Below are 14659 nucleotides of genomic sequence, written 5' to 3' on the forward strand. Positions count from 1 at the left end.
AGTCCTCAACAGATACAAGAAGATTGAAATAATTCCTTGTATCCTATCAGATCACCATGGATTAAGGCCATCCCTTAGACATCACACCAATCTAGGAGACTTGCCTTTCTGGCCTTGCTTCTGCACAGTCATGTATCAAATGGGGTTTAGTTCTTCGAAAACCGACGATAAAATACAGATTCCAGAGTCGTCCTAATTTCTTTATTCAAATAGGAGTGATTCTAGGGGCTCAATCCCATATTCACTCACGCTCTAAAGAAAAATTCGCACCGCCCCCTCATGTCCCGACTGGTTAGTCAGGTTTCTTTTCGCTTTCTCCTCACAGTGCAGAGAGTGGTTGAAAGAGCAATCCTCGAACAGGGGGAGAGCCGCTGAGCGAAGAATGGGTATAGCTGGCAAAACCACTTCACCTAACGTGATGAAGAGGTGACTGCTAATTTAAGACTATGCTGTGACTACTAACAGATGCCAAGGTTAAAAATGGTCTTTAAAAATGGCTGCAGGCTGACTCTAAGAAAGCTCGTCTACACCGAGCTCACTTAGAGTTTGGTGCAGTGCTGGGTTCCAGCTTGCAGAACCCACATTTGTTTTCTGGGTCACTTTCTTTTTCTGAAGGAACTATTTCATAGGGTTTGGTTTGTTTGTTCAGTTTCCTTTCTCTCTGCTTCATAATTTCTTGAAAGCGAATCTTCTCCTTTTCCTCCTTGTCCTTCTGATTTTGGGCCTCACACACTGCCTCTTCTCGCTTTCGGGCCTCCATATCTTTTCGCCACTGTAACAGAGATAATAATTCATTTACGTATTTACTTTTCCACAGAAAAAGTCCGTGTCAAAATAGCTTTTCAAATGCGCACTTCTCTGGCTGTTCTCCTGTTTACAGGGGTGTCCCTCAAGTTCTTATACTCTAACATATTTGAAAAATGCACAAACATCTCCATGCCCCACAGGACAGAATTTCATCTTAAAGGTAAGATTTGTTTCTACATCCCAGGGTATTTTGCTGTCCTGTTCAATACTGATATTTCCATGACAGCCTACACTATAAAATGAAAGCTATCACTGAAGGGAAAAAAGACACACAGAAAATACATACTAAAGCAACAGGTTCAATCTTATTGCTAATAAGGTTGCACAGACCGGCCTGTCTGACATGAGGAAAGCTAATAAGGTGTAGTTAGTGTTGGAGCTAAGGACGGTGAAGAACTCAATGCCAGGGGAATTTACCCTCTTCTAACACTGGTGTCGGAGGAAATGTGTACAAGAGGTAGCAAACCCTCTTCAGACTGAGCGGACTGTTCGGTGTGGAGTCACTCCAGGCATGATCTATGGAAACCCCTAAGACTCCCACCTGCAATGTCTTGTTGTTTTGTTTTTGTGTGTTTGTTTGTTTGTCTGTCACTCTCAATGTAACACTCACAGCATGCCATGCAACCTTACTGCAAGACTAGAGTTTTGCAAAATGTTCAAATACTCATATGAGTAAACACTGAAACTGAAGCATAATAATATCATATATGCTTATAGTAGATGGCCTATTTAATAATATCACATGTGCTTATAGTAGATGACCTATTTAATAATATCACATGTGCTTATAGTAGAAGGCCTGTTCAATTATAGTATCGTATGTGCTTACAGTAGAAGGCCTGTGTAGAGAGAGCATCTTGTGCATTGTATGGATGCTTCACCTATCAATTAAAAAGCCTGTGGCTTAGGCAGGAGATAGAGGTGGGACATCTGGGAGTAGAAAGAATATATAGATATATTCATCTATGGGAATATTAATCTCCAAAGAAGGGAGAAATAAATGGAAATTGATATCATAAATGTTCTTAAGGAGATGTGAATGAATGAGTAAATCCAGGCCTTTGATCTCAATGCTCAGGAGACAAAGGCAAGGACAGTCAGGTTTCTTGTGGCTCTGAGGACAGTCTGATCAAAACAAATCCAGGTCAGCTTGGGCTACAGAGAGACACTCCAACTCAATAAATAATAATAAATTGTTTTAGTTATCAAAATGAAGGTGGTCAAATGTCTGATGATTATAATGGTATTACAAATCCTCTATGAGAGAGGTCAATATAGAGCAGATCTAAATAAAAAAGAGCCTGCTAAGTGGAATCCATCTATACTTTTGATGACTTCGGGTTGCTGGACCGAGGACATGCCATTTCAAGAGAGAGGCTCCGTATCTGTGCTGACAGAAAAGAGGAAAGGGCTTTGGACCACTTCCAGAGTGATAAGGATCAGATCTGATAGACGCAGACCCCCTGAAGATCTCTAATTGTTTATTGTATTTCACTAATTTCTGCCCTGTTCTGAGTTATTTATTTTTAGCCTTAAGGTACATTAGGTCGTTGATTTCAAAATTCTCCTTCTCTCTCTCTCTGTCTCTCAGAACTTTAAGGTTTCTCTCTTAGCACTACATTCATAGGTATTATGTATTTATTGTTATACAATTCCAGAAATTTTTAAATTTTACTTTTCATTCTTTTATAATTCAATGGTGTATTATTTACTCTCCATCAATCTGTAAGCATAGATCTAGTTGATTTGTTTTATAAAATTAGTTAAGCCTGTCTTTAGTGTATATATATTTAAAACTGTCATTTCCTCTTGATTGATTTTTCCACATTTATCTGTCTGAAGTGACTCCACCTCTTCTGACTGGATTTGGTTTGAAGTCTATTTTGCAGCATACTCGGGTGGCAGTAATTGGGTTCATCGTGGTCCTGATTGCTTGGAAGATCCTTGTTCGTCTTTTCACACTAAGTCAGTGTCCATCTTTGAGGACAAAGTGTACTTCACTGAGTCAGCAAAAGGGAGAACCTGTTTCCATCCAATCTGCTAGTCTGTGTGATGTGATAGGAGGATGAGCACTATTCCTAGAACGTCAGAGAAGCTGTACCCATAAAGTCTCATTGCCATGGCTACCTAGGCAAGATCTAAACAGGGATGACACTGTAAAACATGCTGATACAAAAGGGAAAATATCGTAAGGCTTTAACCCTGGTTAAAAACAAAACCGTACAGATTAGTATTAACAAATGATAAGATTTGGAAAAAAAATACTCTTTCCCAGGGAAGAGGTCCAAAATTGTTTATCCAATACCAAATGTTTGGCCCTGAGATCATGTATATGCACTTAACATTATACACACTGTAACATTAACATTATACAGCCTGGAGCAGGCTGTATCTGTATATTTCGATATATGCACATTTATCAACAATTAAGTAAATATAGGCTATGAATTTGAAGGAGAGTAGGGAAAGAATTGGAGGGAAGTAAGGAAGTGTGAAAATAATGTAATTATATTCATTTTTTAATTAAAAAAAGGAAGTCAGTCTTACATGATGGTCAATGATTTCTTTCAATTTCTTATCTGCCTTGGTGAAGAAATTTGGATACTGAGACATGGAAACTTCTACCATGGAAGAATGATCCCTTCAAAAGAACACACAAAAAATACATCTAGCATTAGGTTGAGACATGATCCTTCATTAAGATGCATTTAAGTCACGGTTAATTATTAAGCATCTATTTAACCTTACTCTGATAGATTACTGATATGCTAGCTTGTAGTTTGTCAAAGTCATTTTGGATTACCACAACTAGCATTTTTGAGAGTAAGACATTAAATATACAATGAAAACTAGAAAATATTTTTTAAAAAAGACAATCTTCTTGTGGGCAGATGCAAACTCTACAGCTGATACATAGCCAATGAGCTGTAAGAACACAAAAGGTAAGCTATGATATTGGAATACTGCCGTACTCAGTGGGGAACACGCCCATCACTCCCTCATAGGACTCTACCACCTTGAAAGCTCTAAGGGATGCCTAAGCCTAAGAATTTGATCGAAGAAATAATGAAAACATGATGTAAGAGAGCTACTGTAAGAGAGCCATGATCTCAGGAGATGGGTTGCTCAGTGAAGCAGATACATGGTTCAAAGAAAGCAATGCAGCACAGGGGAATGTGGAGCTCTCTCCCATCCAGTAATACCAAGAAGCAGTATGAGCAAGAGAGGCTTGCACACTCTTCTCGACACTCTATTAAAACATTAAAGAAAACTGTGACTCTAGAGGGCTAGGAGTTGGAGGACAGACAAGAGCTGACGAGTTGGAGGACAGACGGGCTGACCCTTGGGTTAACTGTAGGGCTAGGAGTTGGAGGACAGACAGGGGCTGACCCTTGGGTTAACTGTATTCATTCCACGAAAGCTAGGCATTCCAAAGTTCAGAGAACTGTGCTAAGCACTCTGAAATGTAAGATAGAATCTTAGAAATTATTTAAAGGTTAAAAGTATTTAAGTAAATTGTCTCGAAATCCTTCTTAAATAATATATAAAAGAATTTAAGTACCAACTATATAATGCTAAAAGGGACTTTAAAAGGAAAACTTAAATGGGTCTGCTTATATATCTGTGGTTTTTAGTTATAGCTGTTGATTCGTTTGCACCAAGAAAAAAAATGCATAAATAACAGTAAATTCAGGGCAAAATGAGAATGGAAGAACCATTTGTTAAGATAACGAAAATACTTAAGCACATGACTTTGCCTCTGTTATATAGTGTTACTGTATCCCTAACATGGAGAACATTACTTTCTATCTCAAGGAGGTAAGGTGTGCATCGAATGCTATACGGGGGTCAGTTGTAACATCATTACAGTGTCATTATCAACATAGTGTAAAGGAGGAAGCCACAGCTGTTAGCTTATCCCAGCAACTACAGGACAAGGGAATGAGTAAAAAACGTGGCAGTTGTGATGAGTCTTTAATGAGTTGAGGAATTCCGTATTTTATAGTAAGAGAGAAATAAAGACAATTTTCCTGTAATTCCATGGTCTGGAGTGTTGCCGGTTGATCCTTCTAATAGCCCCAGCACGGAATGTGCTTCTGCTCTCTAGGAGGGATTGGTTATCCGCACTATCCCCTGGCTGAGGCAATAAGTTATCCTCATGTGTCTGTCTTCCCAGGGCCACTTCCTCCTGTGCACAGGAATACTATCATTGGATTTAAGAGTCATGTGACCAAAATAGCTCTCATGTTGCCTCTGTCTAACAAAACATTAGGTGGGTGTCATTTAGGCTACAGGCTATAAACCTCCATTTTCTTAAAGGGTTTCCCTTAAAGCCATCAATTCTAAATTCTCTTTCAGCCCTTTGAAATGTAGATCTCAGCTGAGCCTCTCTCGATATAGTTTTATAACCCGGGATGTCCTCCTCAATGACCTGGAGCTCTTTCTTTAACTATAACTATCTACGAAGTTAGCCACCATTTGCCAGTCTCTGTGAGGGAAGCCTGGGAGCCTTGGATAAGTTACAATTAACTAACAGGTCACAGTCACCTAATCTCATTCTTCTCTAGCCTTTCCCTGGCTTAGAAGCTATCGCCGAGTTCAAACGCCTCCTCCCATCGAGTGTCCTTGAGTAGAGCCCCATTGCCTGCTTGTTGCACCCAGCACAATTTTTCTTTGGCGCAGCTGCCTAACCCGGGATGGTCTTATCTTCAGAGCCTGATATCGACTACATTTGGGAAAATTTCCTTTGTTTCCAAGTAACGTCCCATGCACAGACGTTGAGAGTTGGGGTTGGGAAGCATCTTTTGGATAATTCAGTTCAACATAACTATAGATTGCAAGAGTGACAAAATAATCTGGGGAGAGGTGTGGAGAGCTGGTGTAGATAAATGCTGCTGCGATACAGTGAGCCTGAGGGGTCTCACTTGTTCTCCTGGTCGGTTGAACCAATACCCATTGCGAAGAGGCTGATGTCATAAGACTGATAAAGAGACAAGAAAAGGAAAGCATTGGACGCTGTCATCCAAAACTTCAATGCTCTCATGGAAGAAAGCGCAGGTAGGCGTCTGTAGGACGCAGGCGTCTGTAGGGCCACAGGCGTCTGTAGGGCCGCAGGCGTCTGTAGGGCCGCTGGTGTCTGTAGGACGCTGGAAAAGTGTTGTAAAGTGGTACGATACAGTTTTTGAGCTACAAAGTTATAAAAGACTTGTTTCGTGTAGTTGTCCCAGTAGACTTGGATCTGGATGAAAAAAAAAAAAAGTCACATTTGTGACTTAGTTTCATTCTTATATACATATACATGGATGCTTTCCAGATGGTGTATGGGATGACCAGTTTGTTCTGAGAGCCCTGGAAGTTATTCCTAAGAAACAATTCTGTCAGGACACAGGGGCAGGCAGCACACAGAGATCGAGGTCTCTATCGCCCTGTATCACACCTTGACATAAGATTCAAAGCACTGTGATATTTGTCTGTCACTATGAAATTGAGGCTTAAAGAAGACCAATGACTCTAGAGACAACCACTATTACAAAGGTCAAAGGTTCTTTAATAAAACTGGTTTAAAAGCATCAATGGCCCACAGAAGCAACCAGAACAAGAATTGCCAAGGCATCCAAGAAATGGACCATTGGGATAAGCAGTATTTTCTAAGTCCTGCACCTCCATAGGGGCTTTTACACAATTGTTTTATGGAGCAAAAGCAAAAAAACGAAAACAAAAACAAAACAAAACAAAAACAAAAAAACTCAAGGAAAGAATTTTTGTTTAGAAAGAAAGAAGTTAGTAGAGACTTGGAAACTCCAAGGGATTGGTAACGTAAAATTAGATTTCAGAGCTATCGACAGCCCAGAATTGAGGGACAGAGCATTGAGAATGTGAGCTTGCTTGATACTTAAGCAAAGAGAGGTCAGAGGACCCCTGTGAACTGCTAACCAGCCCAGGGTCAGTTTTCAGAACAGAAGGCAAAGTTTGAAGTTCTGAACCTGAAAATTTAAAAAGACCTTTCATAAATATTTCAGGGTCTCATGAAAATCTGTAATTTGGTGTTATAGTTGAATCAGAAATAGATTTGAATTAATAGATAGACCCTCCTTGCTGCTTCAGGTCAGGTTAGACAAAGCAGCCTCCCAATAACCAAGTCACGAAGTGGAAGAGGGGTTGTTTTAGATGCACTGAATACCAACTATATATATATAGTATATATATATATATATATATATATATATATATATATGTATATATGTGTATATATATGTATGTATTTATAAATCTGTCTTTATTACTACGTATGAGTGTTTTGCCTGGATGTCTGAGTACCACATGTATGCAGTGCTAGGGCCAGATAGGGACACTGGGTCCTCTAGAACTGGAGTTACAAACAGTTGTCAACTATGTAGGTGCTGGCAATCTAACCTGGGTCCTCTGCAAAAGCAACAAATTCTCCTAAATATTGAACTATCTCTCCAGCCCTATTGATTTTTTATTTTTTTTCACATACACATTTCACCATTCATTAAAAGAATTCATATTGAAACTGTAAATATAGGCTTTTAAAGAACTCTGATAGCCAGGCTGCAGGCGATCATAGTGGTAGAACAGCTTGTCTAGTTGGCATAAGGTGCTGAGTTTGTATGCCTGCCACCATTGCAAAAAAACAGAAAGAAAAGAAGAAAGAAAATGATAATATTCAAATAAAATAGTAAAAAAAAAAAACAAAACAGAATTTCATAAGAAAATAGGACCTTATATGGATTATTTTCTAATAATCTAGATATTAATGCTAGAATTGAAAGTCAACACATGAAATAGAAAATTTATCAGAAGGATATAAGTACAGGAAGAAAAGAATAGTGAGTGGGAAAATTTTTGAGAAGTAGAACTGTCTGGCTCAAGTAAGGACCCACATTAAAATCAAGGGAATGCACATGTGAATATTCATACAATGATAGAAAACTAGAAATAACCCAGACTTTACCAATAGTACAAAGACAAACTAGCAGTTTTTATATAATTCTAATACCTTAAATTTAAAAGTTATGATTTATTATTTAATATATAAAATGTTCAATGTAAAAATAATGTAAATTATTATTTAAACTTAATTAATGAACCATATAAAATATGAAATCACATAAAAAAGGTAAAACAAAAATTATGTAGGAAAATATATGGTATAATTTTACTTATAAATAAATAATGCAGTTTTAAGAATGCATAGAGTTGAAGAAAATAATTTTTAAATGAAAGAATGATATAAAAGCTATAATATTTTGGCCTTTGCAATGAAGAAAAAGCTAATCAATTGCAGAGATACAAAGAGTTTCCAGTTTTAGCAACATTCATTGCTTCACTTGGATCATTGGGATTTGCCTCTTAATTTTATTATACTATTATCATCATTTGGTGGTATTATTAAATTTGCACATACATATGTAAAAGCCAAGTAAAATAGAAAAAGCACATATTTGCATGCATGAAGCATATCTGGAGTATATTTTCCTCAATAATCAAAATGAGATACAAAGTTATCTATGTATAGGTGATTGGATGGATATAGAATGTAAGATTTTAAAATGTGAAACAGTTACAGCAAAGCTGAAGTATGTTGACTGCGCTTGCGCCTTGCGCCTGGATAGGTCCAACATAAATTACCCGAGGAGTAGTTCATACACTACCACTCAGACCATCCATCCCCAAGAAGGTAGTCAGTTGTTCCCTAAGACGTGTGCAAGCCCCGTATGCTCTCACTGACAGTGTGACTTCTCCACAAGGCCATGGAAGAGCCATCTGAAAACACACCCAGGCCTTTCCAATTATACTTGTTTTAAGGTCCTCAGCCTCAGAAATACCACCGCAAGGCTCCGCTGTGTAATTTGGTGCACCCAGTACTGAGCACACCCTATCTACCTGTGGCTTTTGTCCCTGCTCTTTTCCTGGGCCCACTGAGGGGCACATCTATTTCTCCAGGTCTATTTGCTACTTACAAAATTGTCCTCTGATTATGTTGCTCAGCATGACCAAGTTTAGACCATACTTGTCCACAGAAATCCACAGAGGATTAAATCGTCTTTGTACACCTAACGTCTCCTTAGCTCAGTGCCCTCCAGCTCCGGTAGGGTACCATGTAGAGGGTACCGTGAGCCACATCTCCCAATTCACAGACCCACGGTCCCAGAGAACACGCTATAAGAAATCGTGAGTCTTTAATTTTCCCTCTGACAAAACACATTTGTTCTGTACTTAATGTGACTGACCTAAGACTGCATCATGTTTGTATCCGCCTTCTGCCCCCTTTACGGGATTTGCTCATATTTTACTGTTAGATTATACGGCCGGGGGTGGGGGCATTCATAGACTGGAAGTCAGAATTCAAGCTGATCATAGCTTCCTCAAGGCTCTGGAAGTCTCTGAGCGCGTCGACAATGCCTTATCTACAGGCTGCTCGGGAAGGTCATCAAAGCTTCAGAAAGTGAGACCAGAACCATCTGTTCAGGCTTCAGTTACATTTCTCTCATTTCCATTCATCTTCTTAAGAACCATGCCTCATCCCTGGAAACTAAGTATTTCAAATCTTCACGGACGTATTCAACTATGAGTTTTAGACTCAATAGCCCACCTGTCAGATTTAATTTTTCATGCATTTCTCAGAGAGGGAGTTTTTAATTAGGTGATTTACTGAGCACCTGAGGGGAAGATCTTTATCCCAATTAAATATTTTTATTTTCCATTTGGGATTGCTGAGTGGTGCAAATTGTAAATCATATCTGATTATACTTTGAATACTACTTTTATTTCCTCTGCCTGAATTGGCTCACCCAAGCACAGTCTCAGGTTTATACATAGCTGCTACGAAAGAGTAAGATTTTTGAAGTACTTTACAAGAAACCTAGCATTTAAAGAAACCACACACACAAAAAAAAAAACCACCACCACCAAAAGCGAACTAACAGCAAACCCATTTTCTTGTCTACTTTTAAAAAGGTAGATCAGTAAGGATTTGCTCTCCACTGGCTATTATTTTTACTGCCACCTGTTCCCACATTTAAAATCTTTTATAACGACTAATCAGAGACTTTGGGCCATTCTTTAATCCGTCTGTAGGTCAATCTACCCAACGCTGGTGAAAATGTTCTGTTCTCTCTCCTCCAACAGCTGCAGCTGAAGCAATGTTCTGATAACTACTTAATGTGGAAAAGAGTCAGAGGGAGACCCCAGGGTCATTGGACTTCTGACATTCCCAATAAAGCTGTCCCAGGCGCTCTAAGACACTGGCTTCTACAGTGTCCATCTCAATACTCCCTGCCAGCCAGGGCACTGATCTAGTGGTTCCCACATACAATTTCAGCTGGAAAGTTTCAAGTGTCTTCAAGTTGAATGGAGCCTACAGAAGCAACAAAGGGACACATAGTAAATGCCTTGAAAATTTGTTTTTGCAATTGTTGGGCAAAGTAGCCTGTATACATACCTGCTCTGTGTAAGACATTCCTTTTGTATTTATAGACATAAAATGTTCCAGTTTGGGGCCAAACAGAACCTGCTGACACTCTCACATTGCCCACTCAATAAATGCCCTCCTGCAGTTTGTCAACAATCTCCTAAGTCAATTTATAGATCAGAGTCTGGGGCCTTCTCATTACTTGAAGTGTAGACACTAATCTATGTGATTTTTCACAACAGGATTGTGATATGTTTGGTGGGGGGAGGGGGTGTGGAAAGTCAGAAGATGGAGTCAGGATCATACACAAGTGGTTTCACAAGGCAGACGACCCAAGAGTGTGACTCCAACTGCACCTCTGAAGCAAATCTGGAGACTGGGCGGGACTCGTGCAGAGTCACTGAGAACTGCAGTCTGTATGTCCTATGCCTCATGACGTACAATGCAAGTGAGAAGACATAGCCATGTGCCCTGACAGGCAAGGACTGGTGGAGAACAAAAGATGTTTTCCAGTTTGAATATGTTGAATGTTATTGGCTTTAGTTGTTTGGTAGGTTGGTTGACTTATTTATTTTTTTCCTTTTTTTGTGGAGCAGGGAAGGGTTGTTTTGGTTTTATTTTGTTTTGTTGTTATGTTGTAGGGGATTTTTGTTTCTTTACATTCCTTGAAATTGGCTGCTCTCATGCCTGAAAATATTCTATTGAGACACTATTTCCAAGTCTGCTTTCTCTTGGGAGCAACCACTGCTTCCTGTCAGTTTCCTGGCCCAATTCCTCATTTGCGAGAGCACAGTAGGACGTCCCTCAAAGTGTAACTAGTGAGAGGAAGTCAGTCAGTGAAGCCAAACACTGCATTGTCAGACTCAATAGACCTTGGTGGGATATGTTCAGATGTCGTTTGCTATCTTAACTATGAATTTTATATGACATCTTCCTAGCTAACCAAATATTGCCAGCCAAATATAACTCAGGCCAGTCACAGTTCTGATGCTGATGTAATTCGTTTTCAATGCCCAGAAGCAATTGTTTCACTGTCTTGCCTCTGGTGCGTGGTGTCATCATCATCATCATCATCACCATAATAAAGAAAATTATGTTAACTGTGACACTGCATCTATTTTTTTTTCATGAACCTCTTGTCCATCACTTGTGTTTATGAATGAAATAGTACATAGACAATTGTAAACTCTGGTTGGGTTGTAGGGCATGGTGAAAAATCACTCTCATTGGGTAGTGATTATGTTAGTTACATAATGCTGCATCACAAATTAGCAAGCCAAAATAACAGACATTTATCTTCTCAATTTTTCTGGGTCAAGAATTTGGACAGTGCCCAACATAGAAAGGTTGCTGCCGCCAGGTACCTCAGCCATCTCGAATCTCAGTCGAGTGAGCACCCAGTTATGACTTTACACACAAGACTGTTGGAAGCCTCGTGGCCGTATTGGCTGTTGGTCAGACACATTCAATTTCTTGCTCCTTCCATCTGTCCTTTAGAGCAGCTCAAGGTATGGCTATTGATTCTCTTCAGATTGAGTGCCTCCACCACAGATGTCATATTTGCTGCCTACCCTTGGAAGTGGCTTCTCATCTCATCTGACCCATTCTATTCCCTAGAAGTTAAGAATTAAGTTTGTACCACATTCAGTGAAACACACTAGACATCGACATGTACACTCAGGAGTCGAGGATTACTGGAAGTCACTGTGGAGCTGCCCTCTCTGGAGTCAGGCCCTTTTTCACCTTGCTGAGACAAAGCTATCTGATAGTCCCGTGCCTGGATGTATCTGTCACTCTGAACTTGAGGTGAGAAAGGAGGATATGAGGGCGGAAGTTACAGATAAATTGTGGGCTCTGAGACTGGCAGCAGTTTCCGATGAAGCCTACCTGTATTCAGGACTACGGCCATGTAGCTTTGAAGGCTTTGAAGCAGGGAAATAGCATGATCAGAATTCTGTTTCAAAATGATTGTTCTGATGATTGTGCGGATTGAACGAAAAATACTCTGTGATGTGGGGCCATATCTGAAGCGATCGAAGTAGGATAGTGGTGGTCATTATGAAAGATTGGAAGGATGATCATAGGAGAGGACCAATTGGTTGCCATGGTAACTATACAGATTTGGAGAAAAAAATAGAAGGAGGTGAAAGGTGTGTGACTTCCTTCCTGCTGGATAGTGTACCCTATAGTACCCAACTTTCAGTGTCGGGGAACTAAGCAGCTAGGCATGAGTGTCCCATGACTGTTATAGTCTGGGTTTCAATTATGATGTATTGACCTTTTGGGTATGTTTCTTTAATTATAAAATACACTGACATTATTAGTGATGGTAAATAGTATGAGGTCTGGCAATTATCCCTTTTGTTTTCAGTAGTGTAGATTGACTCCAGGGCTTCATGCATGCTGGGCATATACTCTTTCATCGAGCTATATACATGGTTCCAAATTATGCCCTGGACTTGGCTTCTCACTCTCATTCATTACAGCTTTGCTCTTGTATAGAATCTGCTTAGTGGAGTCGCAACAAGCGTGCTGAAAACCGGGTACAACCTGGAAGTCGTACTTTCTGTGGGGCAATACAATGAGCTAGGAGTCACTGGGGCTATAGCTTAAAATGAGAGCCATTTAAATAGAAGTAAAGAAACTGCTTTTCAGATCCAGTATCTAAAAGCAGGCATAACCATCTGGCTTTAAAACAATGGAGGCAAGACCCCCAGGGACTGACACCATAGCACCAAGGGGTAGTTTAACCCTCCCTGTTTTGCATCTCTTATAGTTACAATTATACTTTACAAGATATAAAGTAATTTAAAAACCAAATAGAAGAAAATTGAGGGGTAGTGATTATGGTATATCCTAGAAAGAATAGTTATGACTAATAGTTATGGTCCATTGAGGAGAAAAAGAAAAAACCTGGCGTGGGGTCGGGGGGCAGACTGAAAAGGCCCTGCCTTTAAGATAGAAATATCATTGCTGACATTTCTGAGGCCCAGGAACAATAGCTAGGATTAATGTCATATCCTCATTTTCATGAGCTATTTCTTCCGTTTGACATGACCATGGCCATCTTGAGTCTCATGGGATGTTCCTGAGGTAAGGCCTATTAACTCTCCTCAGGACAATACATGTGGAGGCTCATGAGAATCTTATACCTAAAGAGATTCAACAGGCTCATGAGAATTCCAAGGCTTAAGAACCCATATCGGATTCCTCCCTTCTCTGAGACTATGAAAAGAGTAAACAATTTACTTTGGTTGTATAGCCACTCATACGTTAGCCAGGAAATGCCTTGATATATGATGCATCTATACTGTGAGTGGATGGGACTCTTCAGGTATGGATAAGTAACCAAAGATACTCCCTGATGGTATAGATGCCTTTTGGGCATCCACATTCTGTAAGTAACCCCAATAAACTCAATGGTTCACGAAGCTGGACTTGGATGGAATTTCTTTTTTTTTTTTTTTGATCTACAAGTTTTCTCTCTATATGATGCCAATGAGTATGGTTTTGTTGTTGTTGTTTTTAAACATCTCAGGAAAGTCACATGATGCCCCCAAGAAGAGCTCAGGAAGAGGTTAGGCATTTTGACCATCACCATGCCACACAGATATAGATCAAAATGGCCTCCCCCATCACATAAATATGAAATCAGGGACACGAAGACAACTTATAAATATATCTTACTGATAAACCCCAGTCTTCTGTAGAGTTCACTTTCATATACACAGCAAGCAGAAGAAAGTTGTCAATAAAGTCTTGAAATCATTGCAAGGAAAGGATGTCAATACATCATTTCATAAATGAAGAAGATATAATTCTAAAAAATATTTTGTAATAACTGGAAAGAGGGAACAGAAAATTGGTACTTGATACTTTGGGCAAAGATGTGTCATATCTATAAAAGAGGAAGACACATTTATAAAAATGAAACAAAGAAAAAAAAAGCACTGTGAAATGAGAGCAGATGAGGGAAAAGCCAAGTGCCACAGTGAAGATTAGCAGAGCAACAGTGATCAACAGGACAGAAAAGAGGCCATGAAAATAACTCCATGGCATTACCCATAGAGCACCCACCTGACATCTCCAAGTTCAAAGGAAAATATGAACTCAAAACAGAGAAGACACAAACTGAGTACATCTGTCATAGCTGGAACCCCAGGACTCTGTCATAGCTGGGACCCCAGCGCTCAGTCATAGCTGGGACCCCAGCGCTCAGTCATAGCTGGGACTCCAAGACTCAGTCATAGCTGGAACCCCAGCGCTCAGTCATAGCTGGGACCCCAGGACTCAGTCATAGCTGGGACCCCAGCACTCAGTCATAGCTGGGACTCCAGCGCTCAGTCATAGCTGGGACCCCAGCACTCAGTCATAGCTGGGATCCCAGAGCTCAGTCATAGCTGGGACCCCAGCGCT

General features: G+C 39.9%; 1 protein-coding gene across 6 annotated transcripts in view; it reads right to left on the minus strand.

Moving 5' to 3' along the window:
• Nucleotides 1–187: 187 nt before the first annotated feature.
• Nucleotides 188–14659, minus strand: part of Tmem232 (transmembrane protein 232) — a 278672-nt gene continuing 264200 nt past the window's right edge. For all 6 annotated transcript variants that reach the window (XM_031368600.1, XM_031368597.1, XM_031368596.1 and 3 more), the window contains 2 exons: nt 3355–3448; nt 188–772 (listed from right to left, as the gene is read on the minus strand). In XM_031368600.1, the coding sequence (XP_031224460.1) occupies nt 536–772; nt 3355–3448 (331 nt within the window). In that variant the 3' untranslated portion in view covers nt 188–535. The remainder of the gene's footprint in view (nt 773–3354; nt 3449–14659) is intronic.

This window comes from Mastomys coucha, unplaced genomic scaffold (genome assembly GCF_008632895.1).
Source record: "Mastomys coucha isolate ucsf_1 unplaced genomic scaffold, UCSF_Mcou_1 pScaffold14, whole genome shotgun sequence".
Lineage (NCBI taxonomy): Eukaryota > Metazoa > Chordata > Mammalia > Rodentia > Muridae > Mastomys > Mastomys coucha.